Below are 14,876 nucleotides of genomic sequence, written 5' to 3'. Positions count from 1 at the left end.
AGACAAGACTGTCGTTAAGAGCATTGCCTGCACATCTAGAAGACAGGCCATCTACATGGCAGCTCACAACTGTCTATAACTCCAGTTCCTAGGGATCTAATGCACTCCTCTGGCCTCTGTGGTCACCTGACACACATAAAATACACATGCATACACGGAAGTAAAATATCCATAAATATAAAACAGTAATGACAGTAATTTTTCAACTTATACTAGAGAGAACCAGAGCGATGAGTCAGCAGTTAAGAGTGTTGACTGCTCTTCTGGAAGATAAGGGTTCGATTCCCAGCACCCACATGGTGGCTCACAATCATCTGTAATATCCTTCTTCTGGCATCTGCAGGCACCAGGCATATGGTACACAGGCATAGATTCAGCCATTGCATCCATACACATAAAATAAAATAAAAGGAAAAATGTACACTAGAGAATTGAGGGTGGAACTTGGTGGTAAAGTATTTGCCTAACATGTATGAAGCTTCAGGTTCAAGTCTCAGTACAGAAAAAAAAAGTAAAATCAAAAGTAAACTTGTGGATTTGCATATAGCTCAGTGATAGATCAGTTGTCTAGTATGAATAAGGCCTGTATTTAGCTGGGCAATGGTGGCACACACCTTTAATCCCAGGACCTGGGAGGCAGAGGCAGGCAGATCTTTGAGCTCAAGACTAGCCTTGTTTACAGAGTGAGTTCTAGGACAACCAGGGCTACACAGAGAAACCCAGTCTCAAAAAAATGAAAAAAGAAAGAGACCCTGTATTTAATCCCAAGCATCACACAAGGAAATGAAAAGATAACTAAATAAAGCAAGTGAAATTAGTTTTAATAATCTTTAATACAGCCCTATAGATAAAAAATAACTTACAGATTTTATTTTTAAATGAGGGATTTTTTTTATATTTATCTTGTACTGAGTTTTTGAACTCTAGTTTGTGTGTTAGCCAGCAGCATACCTCAATTTGAAGTAGCCACATTCCAAGAGCTGAAGAGCTTTAATGAGTTAGCGGCTTCCATACTGAATCTGCACAAGTCTAGTGGGTGAGTTCAGCCTCTCTGATAGGCTAAAAAGCATTGCCCATTTGACTTTTCTGATAAAAACTTTGCTTCTTAGCTAGGTGGTGATGACACACACCTTTAATCCCATCACTTGGAAGACAAAGACAGGCGGATCTCTGTGAGTTGGAGACCAGCCTAGTCTACAAAGCAGGTTCCAGGGAAGCCAGGGCTAAACAGAGAAACCCTGTCACAACAAAAAAAAAAAAGAACCGCTTCTCTGAGCCTAGTGTTCCCTCCAGCATCTCAGAATTAATGACTAGATATTCCCAAAATGATCCAAATTAGTGTTAGTGCATGTATTCACTCTTTCAGGCTCTGAGTCATGAAACCTGGTTTCCATTAGACATGTCTCAAGTTCAATGTTTGTCAGCTTCTCATGTCTGTCCTCTGACTTTCCACCTTAGGAGACCAGCTCCCCATCAACTTTTGAGAAGTAGAGCCACCGAGAATAAACTCCTCCACGCTATCACCAGTATGTGAAACAAGATCCTGAGCCACATTTCCCCCTTGCCTCCAACACAGTGGCTGGCCCTTCTGCCAAGCTCAGGGCTGCTAACCCCTCCTCCCAGACACAGCGTGCACACCCCTTTTCCACTGAGTGTGCACATCAATGCTTAGGCGTATTCAGTCATTACTACACTGTGACACTTCGGTCCCCCTCTGGCTATCCCTCTGCCTTTCCGTCTCTCCTCCATAGCCGGCTCTGCTGTCTGTACTTGTTAACCTCTCAGATGCACGCATGTCTCAGAAATACAGCTTCCATCACTCCACTGAGCCTTCCACTCCCGGTTGAGGACACTGGAGAGCTGTAAAAGGACACATCCCAGGCCTCGTTGGTTCCCGGCTATGAAGTGACTTCCCACGCTTTCCCACCTTGGCTCCTCCAATGTCTGTTCTTCTGTCTCTGTGGCCATTCCGTCCTCCCGCCTTCACTCTGTCCCTCTGAGCGCCCTTCTTTCACTGGTGCTGTGCCTGGGACTCCACCTTCAGCCTCTTTTCTCCTACCCCACAGTCTCTCCTTCGAGAAATATCTACCACTTTAATAGCTTCAAATTCCATTTGTAAAAGACAGCTCTCACACTTGTGGAGGGTTTTTTGTGGAGCAGAGGATTCAGTTGCTCATTCATTCATTTTGTGACAAGATCTCACGTATCCAAGGCTGGCCTGGAACTCACTATGTAACCAAGGATGACCTTCAGCTTCAGGATCTCCTACCTCTACCTCCTAAGTGCTGAGATTACTGGAGGGAGCCACCACACCCAGCTTTTGCATTGCTGGAATTCAAACCCGGAGACTCATGACTTACATACTAGCAAAGCCCTCTGCCAATTGAGCATCCACGGCCCTCATGTCTGCTTATTCCCCAGGTTATTTCCTGAACCATAGACAAAGCCTTCTGCCTGCAATCCTCTTCAATGGATGTTCCAGAGATAACTCACAGACACAACACACTTAAAGTGCACTCATTACCTCCTATCTTGTCCCACAAACCCACTGTTCCAGTTTCTTTATCTTTTAAAAAGTCATTTACTGAATTACCCTGTGCTCCTACAGTGTACCTCTTCTCTCTTGCTTGTATTTCTGAGCTCACTGGAGTCCAAGTGGTGGGATCTCCTTTGAGTCTAATCAATCCCCCTCACCCTTCATCCACTCCTAACAGTTGCTGATCGCCTTCCTAGCTTTATTCCATGGAGCATAGTGCAGCCAGAGCACGCTTTCCACTGTGAGAGACCCACCGAGTCATTCTACTGCTTAAAAGTCTCTCTGCAAAGCTGTGTGGTTGTCGGGATGCAGACGGGCTTCCTTAGTTTGAACTTTGTTCCCAGCTGGAGGATCCTGGGGTCACTAGCCAGCCAGTCTAGCCAATCAGTGAGCTCCGAGTTCAGTGAGAGACCCTGTATCCAAAACTATAAATAAAAAAATGGTGGGAATGGGCCTGGAGAGACGGCTCAGTGGTTAAGAGCATACAGTGCACTGTATGCTCTTAACCAAGGACTTGATTTGCAGTACCCACATCAGGAGCCTCATAGCTATCTGCGATTCTGGCTCCAGAAGATCTGATGCCCTCCTCTGTCCTTCAAAGGCACTGCATTCACATGTACAAACCTACACATAGACACACATACACACACACACACACACACAAATTTTAAAAAGATGGAAAGCAGTAGAGCATTAACCTCTGGCCACATGCACACATGCAACATCAACAACAGCAGTAAATCCCAAGCCAGACATGATTGCACACATTTGTAACCCAGTACTTAGGAGGCTCCATCATGGTAATAATTTTATGGTTGAGGGTCACCACAACATGAGGAACTGCATTAAGGAATCGCAGCACTGGGAAGGTTGAGAACCACTACTTTATAAAAACAAGCATGGTCTGGACTACATAGTTCGCCAGTGCTGCAATACATCATTTGAGTGCAACCTTTCTCAACCAAGAACTGCAGTTGCTCCAGAGAGAAACAACCTTGTTTTATTGAAACACAGAAGTCACTGAAGAGGCAGCATGGGCTCTGAAGCCAGACAGAGTCCACTTATATCCCCACTTGGTCACCTACTAGCTTTGTGACCTTGGACCAGTTACTGAATCCTTCTGTCAGTCTCCTCATCTACAAAATAGGGATAACTGAGAAGTTGAGCAGCTGAAACGCATGAAGTCATCTAAAGTCCATGGAGCAGAGTGTGAAGCTTATCGGGCTATATAAATGTTAGCACATAGGACACAAAGGACTCCCCCTGCTTTAAATCTCACTGGTGAGCAGAAACCCTGGTAATGAATAAGGAAATTGGGATTGGGGGATGTCTCCATTAAGAGTCCTGGGATGGCCATTCTTGGTTGTCAATTTGACTACATCTGGAATTCACTGAAAATCCCTCACAGGTCTACCCAGTGACTTGTGCTTTTTATACTTGTGTTGGCTATTCCAGACGTAGTCAAGCTGACAGCCAAGAATATCCATCACAAGTACTTACTGTAAAAGCAAAAGGCCCTGAGCTCTAGCCCCAATCATCCACATGAAAACCAGGCATGGCCACACACGCCTGTAACCCCAATGTCGGAAGACTGGCCCTGGGAGCTTGCTGGCCGGCCAGTCTAGCCCGGAACAAAACAAACCATCAAGTTTAAGATTACTGCCAAAACAAACAAGCAAACAACAACAACAGTGGTGCCTGGGAAGATTGCTCAGTAGTTAAGAGCACTGGCTGCTCTTTCGGAGGACCCAGGTTCAATTCCCAACCCCAATAAGGCATGGATCTGTAACTCCAGTTCCAAAAGATCCAGTGCCCTCTTCTGGCCTTTTCATGCCTGCCCTACCCAGGCATGCAAGCAATGCATGCATAGACATACATGCAGACATACACTCATAAAATAAAATAAAATGGAGGGCAATAGAGGAAGATTCCTGAAGTTCCCACTCTGCCCTCTGCATGCACATGTGAGGGCACACAGAGGTAGAGGGGAGGGGGAGGGGAGTGAAGGTTATCCTCTTCTTTTTGTTTGTGTGTTTGTGGTAAGGATAGTGCCATAGCACACACATAGAAATCAAAGCACATCTTTCAGGATTCCATTCTCTCCTCCCACCATGTGGGTCCCAGGGATCTAACTTAGTTCCATCAGGCTTGGTGGCAAGAGTTATTAGCCAGAGTCATCTTCATGACGCGATTATCATCCTCTTGGTATCTGACATCTTGCCCTAGAAAGTGATCCTCTCTGCTTATTCTGAAATCACAGCACCCTACTCTTTGAATTGACGGCAGGGTTAGCTCACCTCCCGGGTGCCCTCAGGCCCACCTCCGAGCACTGTAGGGCACTGTCTCACAAACTAGTCATTTCAAAGCACCGTGGTTTAATTCGATGGGACATTGCAGCATCCAGAGGTTTGGTGTTTGTTTGAAACTATAGTCCAACCTGGCCTTAAACTTGTGATCCTCCCAGCTCTGCGTCCTGGGTATGGGGATGACAGGCAAGTGCCACCAGCCCTGGTTGGTTGTGACACAAAACAAAAAGGACACAATTTCAACAATGAATGAAAATGATGAAAACACAAGTGAGGAGAGAGGAGACCTTTCGATGGCTGTGCTGAGACAATCGGACATGCCACATGTGCAATGACTCTCTACCTCATGCAAAGGCTAGCTCAAAAGCCCAATGGCCTGAGTTCCATGCAGCTGCGGTGGTGCGCGTCTGTAACTCCAGCCCTCCTGTGGGAGAATTGCCCTGTCTCATGGACCAGCCATCCGGGACAGAGTACGGCATAGCACATAACACAGAAACAAGAAGTGTGCCCCGTAGACATCTTAGAAGAAGAGAACTGACGAGCGGTCCTCTTGCCTACACGTACACAGCCATAACTCTGTTTTCCCAAGCCAGATTTCTAGATCTTCATCTTGTCAACAACAAAAAAAGAAAACTTTCACCCACCCTCCCCATCTTCCAGCCACTGACCTGTTGATGCCCCGGTCTTAATCAAGGAGCAGCAGACAAGCCCTCGGGTCCTCCTGACACCACACTGCAAGTAAACGTCAGCTCCTCATGTGAACACAGCTGAGCGTGGGAATCCTGGCTGAGCGTGGGAACCCCGGCAGAGCGTGGGAATGCCGGCCTCAAGTTAAACAACCTGGCAATTTGGCTTGAACAATGCTGTGACAGCAACAAGCCGCAGTGACAGAACATATGCTTTGTGGTGCTTTGCTTTTGTCCTTCTGCTCCAAGGTTGAAGATGCTCTCCCAAGGGTGCAAGCAAAAAAGAACTGGGCAGAAGAAATCTGACTTCACCCATCACTGAAATACTTTGTACCTGAAGCGCAGCCACCTTGGGAGAAAAACATGGTGGCGGCGCTTCACAGTCACCTGATTAAGAGCCTTGGGTTTGGTGCTGACTCAGAAGGAAATAGGCTGTCACTGAAGGGCCCCCCCACAGCACCCAAGCACTCACAGCCAAGCCTGGGCTTGGACCCAGCCAACATATGAGAAAAGGTGACCACCAGAGCCACCAAAAGGGCGGGAGGCCTGCCGTTGCCAGGTCCACCCTCAAGGATCACAATGGCTGCATGAGATCATGGAATGTTGAAGTTAAAAGGGAAGTAGCTCTTATGTCACAAAGTCATAAGTGGGTGGGCATCCTTTTTGACCAGGGTCTGGGGGAATAGAGCTCTACCATTGCCTCCGATGAGTCCCAAATCTAGCTACCTCCCCCAGACAGAGTTGGAGGCAAATCCATACATGCCGGATTCCCACCAAAGCTGGCTCTCCTCCAAGCTTGCTGGGATGAAAAAATAGCTTCAGGTCCCCTTGGGATCCGCCCTGGAGAGGGCAGTGCACATAGTTTGAAACAGAGTTGAATGAGCAGGTGTGCATCATAGGGAAGCAGCCACCAGGGGACAAGAAGCCCCCAAGAGAGTCCTGGCAGCATGGACGATGATTATGATGAGCCTCTTGAGTCTGAGAACAAAGGTGAAAAGGCCCCCATCTCTCTCCCTTCCCACAGTAGTGTCCAGTGATCAGGTAGACCCCACCCACCCCTGAGCCAAAAGCCCTTCTCCCTCTACTGAGTCTCTGCAATGGAGATGATGTGTCACACTAGCGACAGGGTTTAGAAACCACTCAGATATAGTGAGTTGTGGTGCTGGACTTGGCTCTTACAAGCTCTAGCCAATGTCAATTTTCATTTTGTAGACTGGCTGACATCACATTGATAGTTAGAAACCAGCCAGCCATATTGGGATTGTTTACACCACATGAATTGGCTGATGGTTGTCAATTGCTAGCATCTCCCTGGTGGAGTGGAATTCTAGGAATTCTAAAACTGTTTGAGGGGCTGGAGAGATGGATCAGCACTTTAGTTCCTAAGGACTCACAGTAACCTGTAATGCCAACTCCAGGCCCTCTTCTGGCCTCCTTCTGCAAACACACACAACACACACACACACACACACACACACACACACACACACGCACACACACACGCACACACACACGCACACACGCGCGCGCACACACACACACACACACGCACACGCACACACACGATGCACTCCTCCCAACACACATTTTCTTCTTTCTCTCCTTTCTCCCTTTCCTTTCTTTCCTTCCTCCCTCCTTCCCTCTCTCTCTCCCTTCCTACTTCTTCTCTTCCTTTCTTTTCTTATTTGACATATAAAGGAACTGAGACTCAGAGCACAGGACAGCAGTCTGTCAACTCAGCAACTGAATGCTTCCTGACCACTGGGCTACTCAAACTACATGTCACATGGAAACTTGTCACAGAGGCCTGGGGATAAATATTGGGACCTGGCTCTGTGAGCAAAAATGAAGGCACACACCAACTTGGGATCATTAACAAGTTCACCATCCTACAATACAAATTATGAAAACAGGGAGGGGGGACACAACACATAACTCACTAAAAGAGGAGATGGGTAACCATGTATAAAATTATCAAAGAATAAAATAAATAACACCAACAGGAGAGGGGGTGGAGTAGACTGGCCCTGTCTGCTAGACCTTCGGGAAGCACAGTTGTGAGCCACAGAGGCTGCTGCTGCAGGTGTCATCTCTGAGTCTTGTGTGTAGCTTTCAGGATCCCATCACTCAGTGGCCCAGTGAACAAGCCACATCCAACAAGTCCCAGGGCCAGTGTGAAGGAGACCCTGCTATGATTATAGCGAGGAACTTCAGCTCCGGTGACATCGGCAAGCCCCCTCTTCATAGGCCCAGGAACAGTGGGACTCAGGGAAGGGAGGCTAGGCCAACTTCCTAGAAACCCGAGTGTCTCCCTTGCTCCCTGGACCCGATCCGGTCTGTTTTCTTTCTCAACCCATCCCAGTCCCCACCTGTCCTGCCATGCACCTGCCTCCCAGAAGCACAGTGTGTGACCCGGAAGTAGCTTTGGGACACATCCTTTCACCGCAAAGAGTAACAGACTCAGCAGCAGACCCCAAAATTCTTCCATGCAAATGATGAGGGGGGAGTGTGAGCAAGGACCCCACCAAAAGCAGGCAGATCATGGAAGGGAACTGGAGCTGCCCGATGACAAGGGACTCAGGACGCCACCAACTCAGCGGTATGGAGGTCTTACAGACGGTTTCCCTGGCAGGGCTGCGAGGTGAAACTCCAGGGCAAAGGTTGCAGGCAGAGACTACTGGGAGTCAGCCTAAGGTGTCACCCAATGGGCTGCAGGTTTCATTCACAGAACTGGATGGGGTTTCTCTTCCAGATGAGACTGAAACTGCGTTAGCACATCAGGACAGCGATGACACCCTCTACTGCGAAGCCGAAGCCACTCCAAGTGTTGAGAAAGAGAAAACCACCCGGGAGGATTCAGAAACCGACTTGGAAATTGAAGGTGAGGTTACCTTTCTGACGAAAGGTGGGTGACCAACCAGCTTCCTCAGAAACTGGAGAGATTTGGTTCCTCCAGGATTCTGTCCCACTGGAATATGGGAGCAGGAAGGCTATGCTCAATTCTAGACCACCTGCTCCTCCTGGTAGGCGGGGGACAGCACAGGAATGATTGTACCTAATGTATCTGTGCAAGTGCACTTTCTAAATGCTTTCCTGAGTAGATCTTGGAACGATTGTAAACTTTATCACTGTTTTGACCATCAAATTGTAACTGTAAATCACATGCGGGTTACCCTTGTAACAGAGGAAGGCTGGTAGAAAGTTATGGCCCAGATCTGGGGATGGGTATGGTGATGGAGAGGCGCTATGTCAATGGGGGTCCTGGAAATGGTGGCAGTGGCGGTAGGCATTCTGGCTTTATGCAGAGTTCAAACGTGCCTTGTTCCAGAGGCAAGAGATCCGTAACCAAGTATTGCTCGGCTTAGCCCATGGCAATCCCGGTAGCCATGAAGTCTGGTTACAGATGATTTAAGGATGAGGTTCTTCGATGACGGGCAACCTGTGGGGAAGAGACCTCCCACCTAAGATAGGGGTTGCCAGGTCCCCCAGAGATGGGCCAGGGAGGGTGACCCTACTTGGCCTAAGACAGGAGTGTCTCATTAGAAAATAAAAAAGGGGGAATTGTGGGGACAACAGACCTTGGCCAGAGACCCACTTCCCCACCAGCCTGGGCCCAGGCAGCTGTAAGACAATGTTTACTAAAAACATGTTTACTAAAAACAATACAATGCCCAGGGCAATAAGTTCCTGAAAAGGGCTTGCCCACAGAACGCCTTGACCTTGACCTTTTCCAAAGACTAACCGCCTCTTATGACCCACCCAAGTCAGTCTCTGGTATCAGAGCAGAACCAGCCAGGGGGTAAGGCAGGGAGCAGAAGCCTTTCTGGAGGGAAGCCTTTCTTGGAAAGTTTTCTTGAGCCTTTTTGGGGCCTGCTTAAAGTTTTCTTAACATCGTTCACTGGTCTCTGTGTTGTCAATCCCCGACACCCTCCACACGTTCTCGGACACAGGCTGCGCAGCGGGCGCGGCAAGCAGAGACAGGCATTTCTCTCACCCAAAGGCCAGACAGCTTAGCCTATTCAGAAGGTCCTAGGACAGGATAAACCCTGCTCAAAAACAAGGTGGAAATGCCTGAGGAATGTCCCCTCAGAAGAGCACAGAGGTTGACTTCTGGCAAGACCGAGTGTGTGTGTGCATTTATACACACACACACACACACACACACACACACACACACACACACACACAGAGGTAAAAGTATGTGCACAACCATTTCAGTCATTGATGAACATTGTTTTCTACTCCCAAGCCAAAACTGATTTAATAATTTTCTTGTGAAATGAATCAATGTTGTTTTTCGGTTGGCACAGTGGCTGCGCTTTGATCTGCTGCTCTTTCAGCCAGTAATTGTGGCTCCATAGTACCAGCCTACTTCTCTGGCAGTGGCCCAGCCACTCAGGCTGTGGCCTGGAGGGAATCCCATTCCCTCAGGCACGGGCTCTGTCACTATCGCCAAATATAGCTTTTAATTAAATCTCTATCGTTCTACTTATCAATAAGACTTGGGAGTCAGAGGCTGGGGTGAAAACCCACTAGCTCAGAGAGGTTGAAGAGCAACTAGCTGACCTCTTTTTGCTGACATCTCGAAGAGAGAGCATCCTTCTGCTACCCTGTCCCCCAAAAAAACATGCTACACTGTGTCCCTCCCTACTACTGCCTATGTGTCTGTCGTCTTCCAGACACCATCTGACTTTCTATGAATACCTTCTGTCAGCTAGGCCTCCTAGGCTTCTGCTAACTGGGCCTCCTGACCCAAGGTTGATTTTATTTAATTAACGCAAATGCAAACTCAGGGTTCATAGTTTGATTGAATATCCCGCAACAAGTCAGCAACTCAGAATTTTTTTGTATCAAACATTCTAACCAGGCATGTTGTCACATGCCTTTAAAACCAGAACTTATGAGTCAGAGTTAGGTTGGATCTCTGGGCATTCAAGGCCAACCTGGCCTATATAGTGAGTTTCAGGACAGACAGAGCAGCTGCATAGAAAAGACCCTGTTTCAAAATTAAACAAAAAATTCAAATATATTTGTATTATACTGTAACACAATTTTATTATAATCCAATCCGATGCAAAAATGTACTTATTTGATATGTACATGCTGAGGAACAAATGGTAGGGAAATATTGAAAGTCTCTGTCTTCCATAGTTAAGCCACATGGATTGTTTGATTCTTTGTTTTTGTTTTGTTTTGGGTTTTTAGTTTTTCAAGACAGGGTTTCTTCTGGAACTCGCTCTATAGTTCAGATTGGCCCCAAACTCAGAGATCCATCTGCCTCTGCCACTCCAATGCTTGGATTACAGGCATACACCACCACTGCCTAAGACAAGTTTTTAAAATAGGAGGAAACTTTTATGTGCAGAAAAAAAAACACTTCAATTCATAACATAGAAGGATCTGGAGGCACAGCCCAGATGTTTTGGCAGCATATAAAGTACTAAGTGTGCATGCTGTGTTCAGAATGAAGCCTGTGGTGAAGATTCGAGATGCCACATAGGTGAGCACAGCCAGAAACACATTTATCACACATGTGATCGTAAATCAACTTGTGGTCATCGCACAAGTTCACAAACCTTTGACTGTGGCCATTTTCTTGTGCCCTCCACCCACATTTGGTTACACTCTCCTGTATGCCCATCATCACCCACAGCTGGACATACCCACAAGGACAGAAGCCAGGAAAGTCCAGGAAGAATAGCACATCCCCCAGGGTGACTAGGATAAGGCAGCCTGGAAGAGAAACCTTATTTCATTCTGGCTTTCTACACAGACCCAGAGAAATTCTTCACCATTGGACAGATGGAGCTGTACCTGGAGGCCTGCAAACTGGTGGGCGTAGTGCCCACCTCCTACTTCATCCGGAACATGGAGGAGTCCTACGTGAACCTCAACCATCATGGCCTGGGCCCCAAGGGTACCAAGGCCATTGCTATAACCCTGGTGGTGAGCATGCTGGCCAGCAGTACACATCAAACATGGTGGAAGAGGGCTACCAGGGCAACTGGCTTGACGCTCAGAGGGCACCCTCTTTGGTGTCTAAAGAGCAACTTACCCTGGTTCCTTTCTCAGTCATTGGCCATTGTTTTCTCTATTAGTTCATGGAAGAGGCTGTACTTTGAAGACTGTGGCCCTTCCTAATTGAGAAGCAAGGCATCATCAGCCTGTATGGACTAGAACCAGGTCCAAGAGTTACTGTAATTACAAAATGTAGACCTGGGTCCTCATTCCAAAGCCAACATTGGCTGTACATGGGAGCCATTCCATTCAATGTCTGCCTTTTACATTATCACTTTTAGAAATCATATTGCAGAATAAATAACATTTTTACATGAATAACATTATCTCTTGGCTTGCCATGACCAAACAAGGACTTGACCTTGAATTTATATAATTTATATAATTATATGTATATATGATTTATATAATTGATTACATATGAAACTAACTACATCACAGAGAATTTGACAGCTGTATGTCAGTGCCTCCCTGACTGTCACTTAAGAAGATAAAGAGAAAATTTGATTTCAAAGAAGCTCAGCAAAGTAAAGAGGCAGGTGTTCTTAGGAGGGGATATTTTAAACCGAGTAATAGTAGTGAGATGGCTCACTTGATAAAGTGTGTGTCACTTAGGCAAGAGAAGCTCGGTTCGGTCCCCAGCACACATATAAAAGCCAGGTTCTGTGGTGTACATCTGTAACCCTGGCCCGGGAGGGACAGAGACCTGAGAATCCCTGAATCTAGCCAATCAGTGGCTCTGGATTTTATGAGAAACTCTCTCAAGAATAAGGTGGAGAGGGCTGGACAGTGATGGCGCACGCCTTTAATCCCAGTACTTGGGAGGCAGAGGCAGATGGATCTCTGTGAGTTCAAGGCCAGCCTGATCTACAGATTGAGTTTCAGGACAGTCAGCAGGACTGTTACACAAAGAAACCCTGTCTTGGAAAACCTAATAATAATAATAATAATAATAATAATAATAATAATAATAATAATAATAATAAATAATGAGGTTTTTCAAAGTAGTGAATGCCTTTAATTTCAGCACTTGGAAGGCACACCCAGGCAGACCTCCATGAGTTTAAGGCCAGCCTGGTCTACATAGTAAGTTCCAACCCAGTCAGGGATATACAGTGAGACCCTGTCTCAAAATAAAAATCAGCAACGTCTCAATTGTCCACAGAAGGAACAAAAATCCAGTCTGTTTATAAAGGACCTGAATGAAAGAAGAGCTGTGAGTTCGTAAGGAACAGGCTGTGGGGCGTGGGGACAGCTAGCTGGACCTCTGAGACAGGTGTAAGAGGGTGGGGTACGTTAGATCAGTGAGTGATACAGCCTCAGAGGATGACAGACAGGGAAGGTAACTCTGGGCTTTGATGTCTATCAAGCTACAAAACTCATGGCAGTTTTCAAAGCCTTGCAATGTTCCATCCTTGTCCACTAGGAGAACCGCACCACTGTCTAAAGCTGCTGGGACCTGCAGAAAACATTGTTCTTGGCAAGGTTTAAAGGGATAGCACATCCCCTGTACTGCCCTCCTCACCCCCCACACACCTTCAGATTCCTAGTCTACATCCCCATGGCCTTTACATCAGTCCTTACCCGTTGCTGTAACACCTGAGGCTTAGCGACTTCAGGAAGAAAAGAGGTTTATTTAGCTGACTGGGTTCAAGGGCCGCCGTCGGCCCTGCTCCGGTGAGGACCTCGTGGCTTAACAATGGAGGGAGTGAACATAAGAGGAAGAAATGAAATGATAAGACAGGAAGCCAGAAGAGGCCCGCGCAGGAAGAGCTGGTCACCCCCTTCCACTGGGCCACACTTCCTGTTTTCTGAGATTTATTTTTGTTTGTAATCCTGTGTATACGGAGAGGTGGGGAGCATGTGAATGCACATGCCTGCAGAGGAGTCAGATCCCCTTGGAGCTGCAGCTCAGGCAGCTGTGAGCTGCCCAGCGTGGGTACTGAGAATCAAACTCAGGTCCTCTGCAAAAGCAGTAGGCACTCCTAACCACTAAGTCATTTCTTTGCCCCTGGGCCCCACGTCCCAAAGTTCTCACTAGCGTGTTATATGTTATGTGTTACATATTGCTCTCCATCGCATTCACTGAACATGGAAGTCACTGATTCAGCTTGACTGGCTGGCCAGCCAGCCTCAGGGTCCTCCGTCTCCACCTTCCTTCCCAGCGCTAGGATTACAGGCATGCGCCATGACAGAACATGGGTGCTGAGGAGCAGAACTCAGGTCCTCATGCTTGCCTGGCAAGCACATTACCGACAGAGCCATGGTCTCCCTAACTCTTAACCACACTGGGGTCCAGGCCTCTAGCACAGCACCCTCTCACACGCCTGGGACGTTCTAGAGAAAAGCCAAGCTCTGAACCAGAGTGGACAGAGAACCGCCTTCATCACTAACCACCTCCTTGTTTCTCTTCCGCTCCCATTGTGACGGTCAAAGTCCAACACGACGATCCTCAAACTGGAGCTGGAAGACAACTGCATCATGGAGGAGGGAGTCTTGAGTCTGATGGAGATGCTGCATGAGAACTACTACCTGCAGGAGCTGGTAGGGCGCCCACCTCCCCCGGCTCCTCCAGGCACACCTGGGCACTCAGAACCACTCCAGCCAAGCTAGAGCCCCACCCACCCACCCTCCCATGCCCAGGTCAGCTTTGGGCTATCTCAAGCCAGTCTGTGGGACCCTCCTCCCCAGACACAACTTCTCAAAGGCTGACTCAGGCACTGTACCCTGTGGCTGTGAGGAAACCTGAAGAGCCAACTCTGGCTGCACCATACAAGTCCCCTAACGGCATGGTTTACCCAGGCTAACATAAACGGGTTGTCGTCTTTGCAAAGCAGGGACCTGGTGAGGTGGCTCATTTTCAAATCCTCCAAATGAATCTGCCTTGAGTTTCAAAACAAACCACCAATATGTTTATCTGAAGTCCCCGGGGGTAAACTGAAGGAGTCGGGTGTCGTTAAAGACAGTATTGGGAAAAATGAAATCCTGTGAAAGACATTAGAGAAGCCAATGGGAACAAGCTTCCTTGCCTCCCGTCTCTCTGTCCTTCACATTACCTTAATCCTAGCCCTTTCACCCTATCTCTCCCGGTCAACCTGCACAGCCCCTGTAGCCTTGTTTTTGAGGGCCTTTTTAAAATTCTTTCCTGCATGTGTGTGCTCTAACCTCTCAGAACATGTCTAACAATAACCTTGGTTTGGAGGGAGCCAGGATCATCTCGGACTTCCTCCAAGAAAACAACTCTTCACTATGGAAACTGAAACTTTCAGGTGAGCCAATGAGAGGGGAGGAAAGGGCACTGGGAACAAGAGAAGAGGAGAACAGACCATC

General features: G+C 47.5%; 2 protein-coding genes across 5 annotated transcripts in view; one reads left to right on the top strand and one right to left on the bottom strand.

Moving 5' to 3' along the window:
• Angel1 (angel homolog 1) overlaps positions 1-6,031 on the bottom strand; it is a 29,415-nt gene extending 23,384 nt beyond the window's left edge. Inside the window, exon 1 of the mRNA XM_040742705.1 lies at positions 5,511-6,031. The gene's annotated coding sequence lies outside the window, so the exon portion shown is untranslated. The remainder of the gene's footprint in view (positions 1-5,510) is intronic.
• Positions 6,032-6,179: 148 nt separating this feature from the next.
• The window catches only part of Lrrc74a (leucine rich repeat containing 74A), a 30,817-nt gene continuing 22,120 nt past the window's right edge, over positions 6,180-14,876 (top strand). For all 4 annotated transcript variants that reach the window (XM_005084015.3, XM_040743369.1, XM_040743367.1 and 1 more), the window contains exons 1-5: positions 6,180-6,518; positions 8,281-8,409; positions 11,302-11,474; positions 13,983-14,090; positions 14,719-14,815. In XM_005084015.3, coding sequence (XP_005084072.2) covers positions 6,476-6,518; positions 8,281-8,409; positions 11,302-11,474; positions 13,983-14,090; positions 14,719-14,815 — 550 coding nt within the window. In that variant the 5' untranslated portion in view covers positions 6,180-6,475. The remainder of the gene's footprint in view (positions 6,519-8,280; positions 8,410-11,301; positions 11,475-13,982; positions 14,091-14,718; positions 14,816-14,876) is intronic.

The sequence above is a fragment of the Mesocricetus auratus genome, unplaced genomic scaffold (assembly GCF_017639785.1).
Source record: "Mesocricetus auratus isolate SY011 unplaced genomic scaffold, BCM_Maur_2.0 Super-Scaffold_15014, whole genome shotgun sequence".
Classification (NCBI taxonomy): Eukaryota; Metazoa; Chordata; class Mammalia; order Rodentia; family Cricetidae; genus Mesocricetus; species Mesocricetus auratus.
Note: the sequence above shows the minus strand (reverse complement) of the source record. Positions and strands in the feature narration are given on the sequence as shown.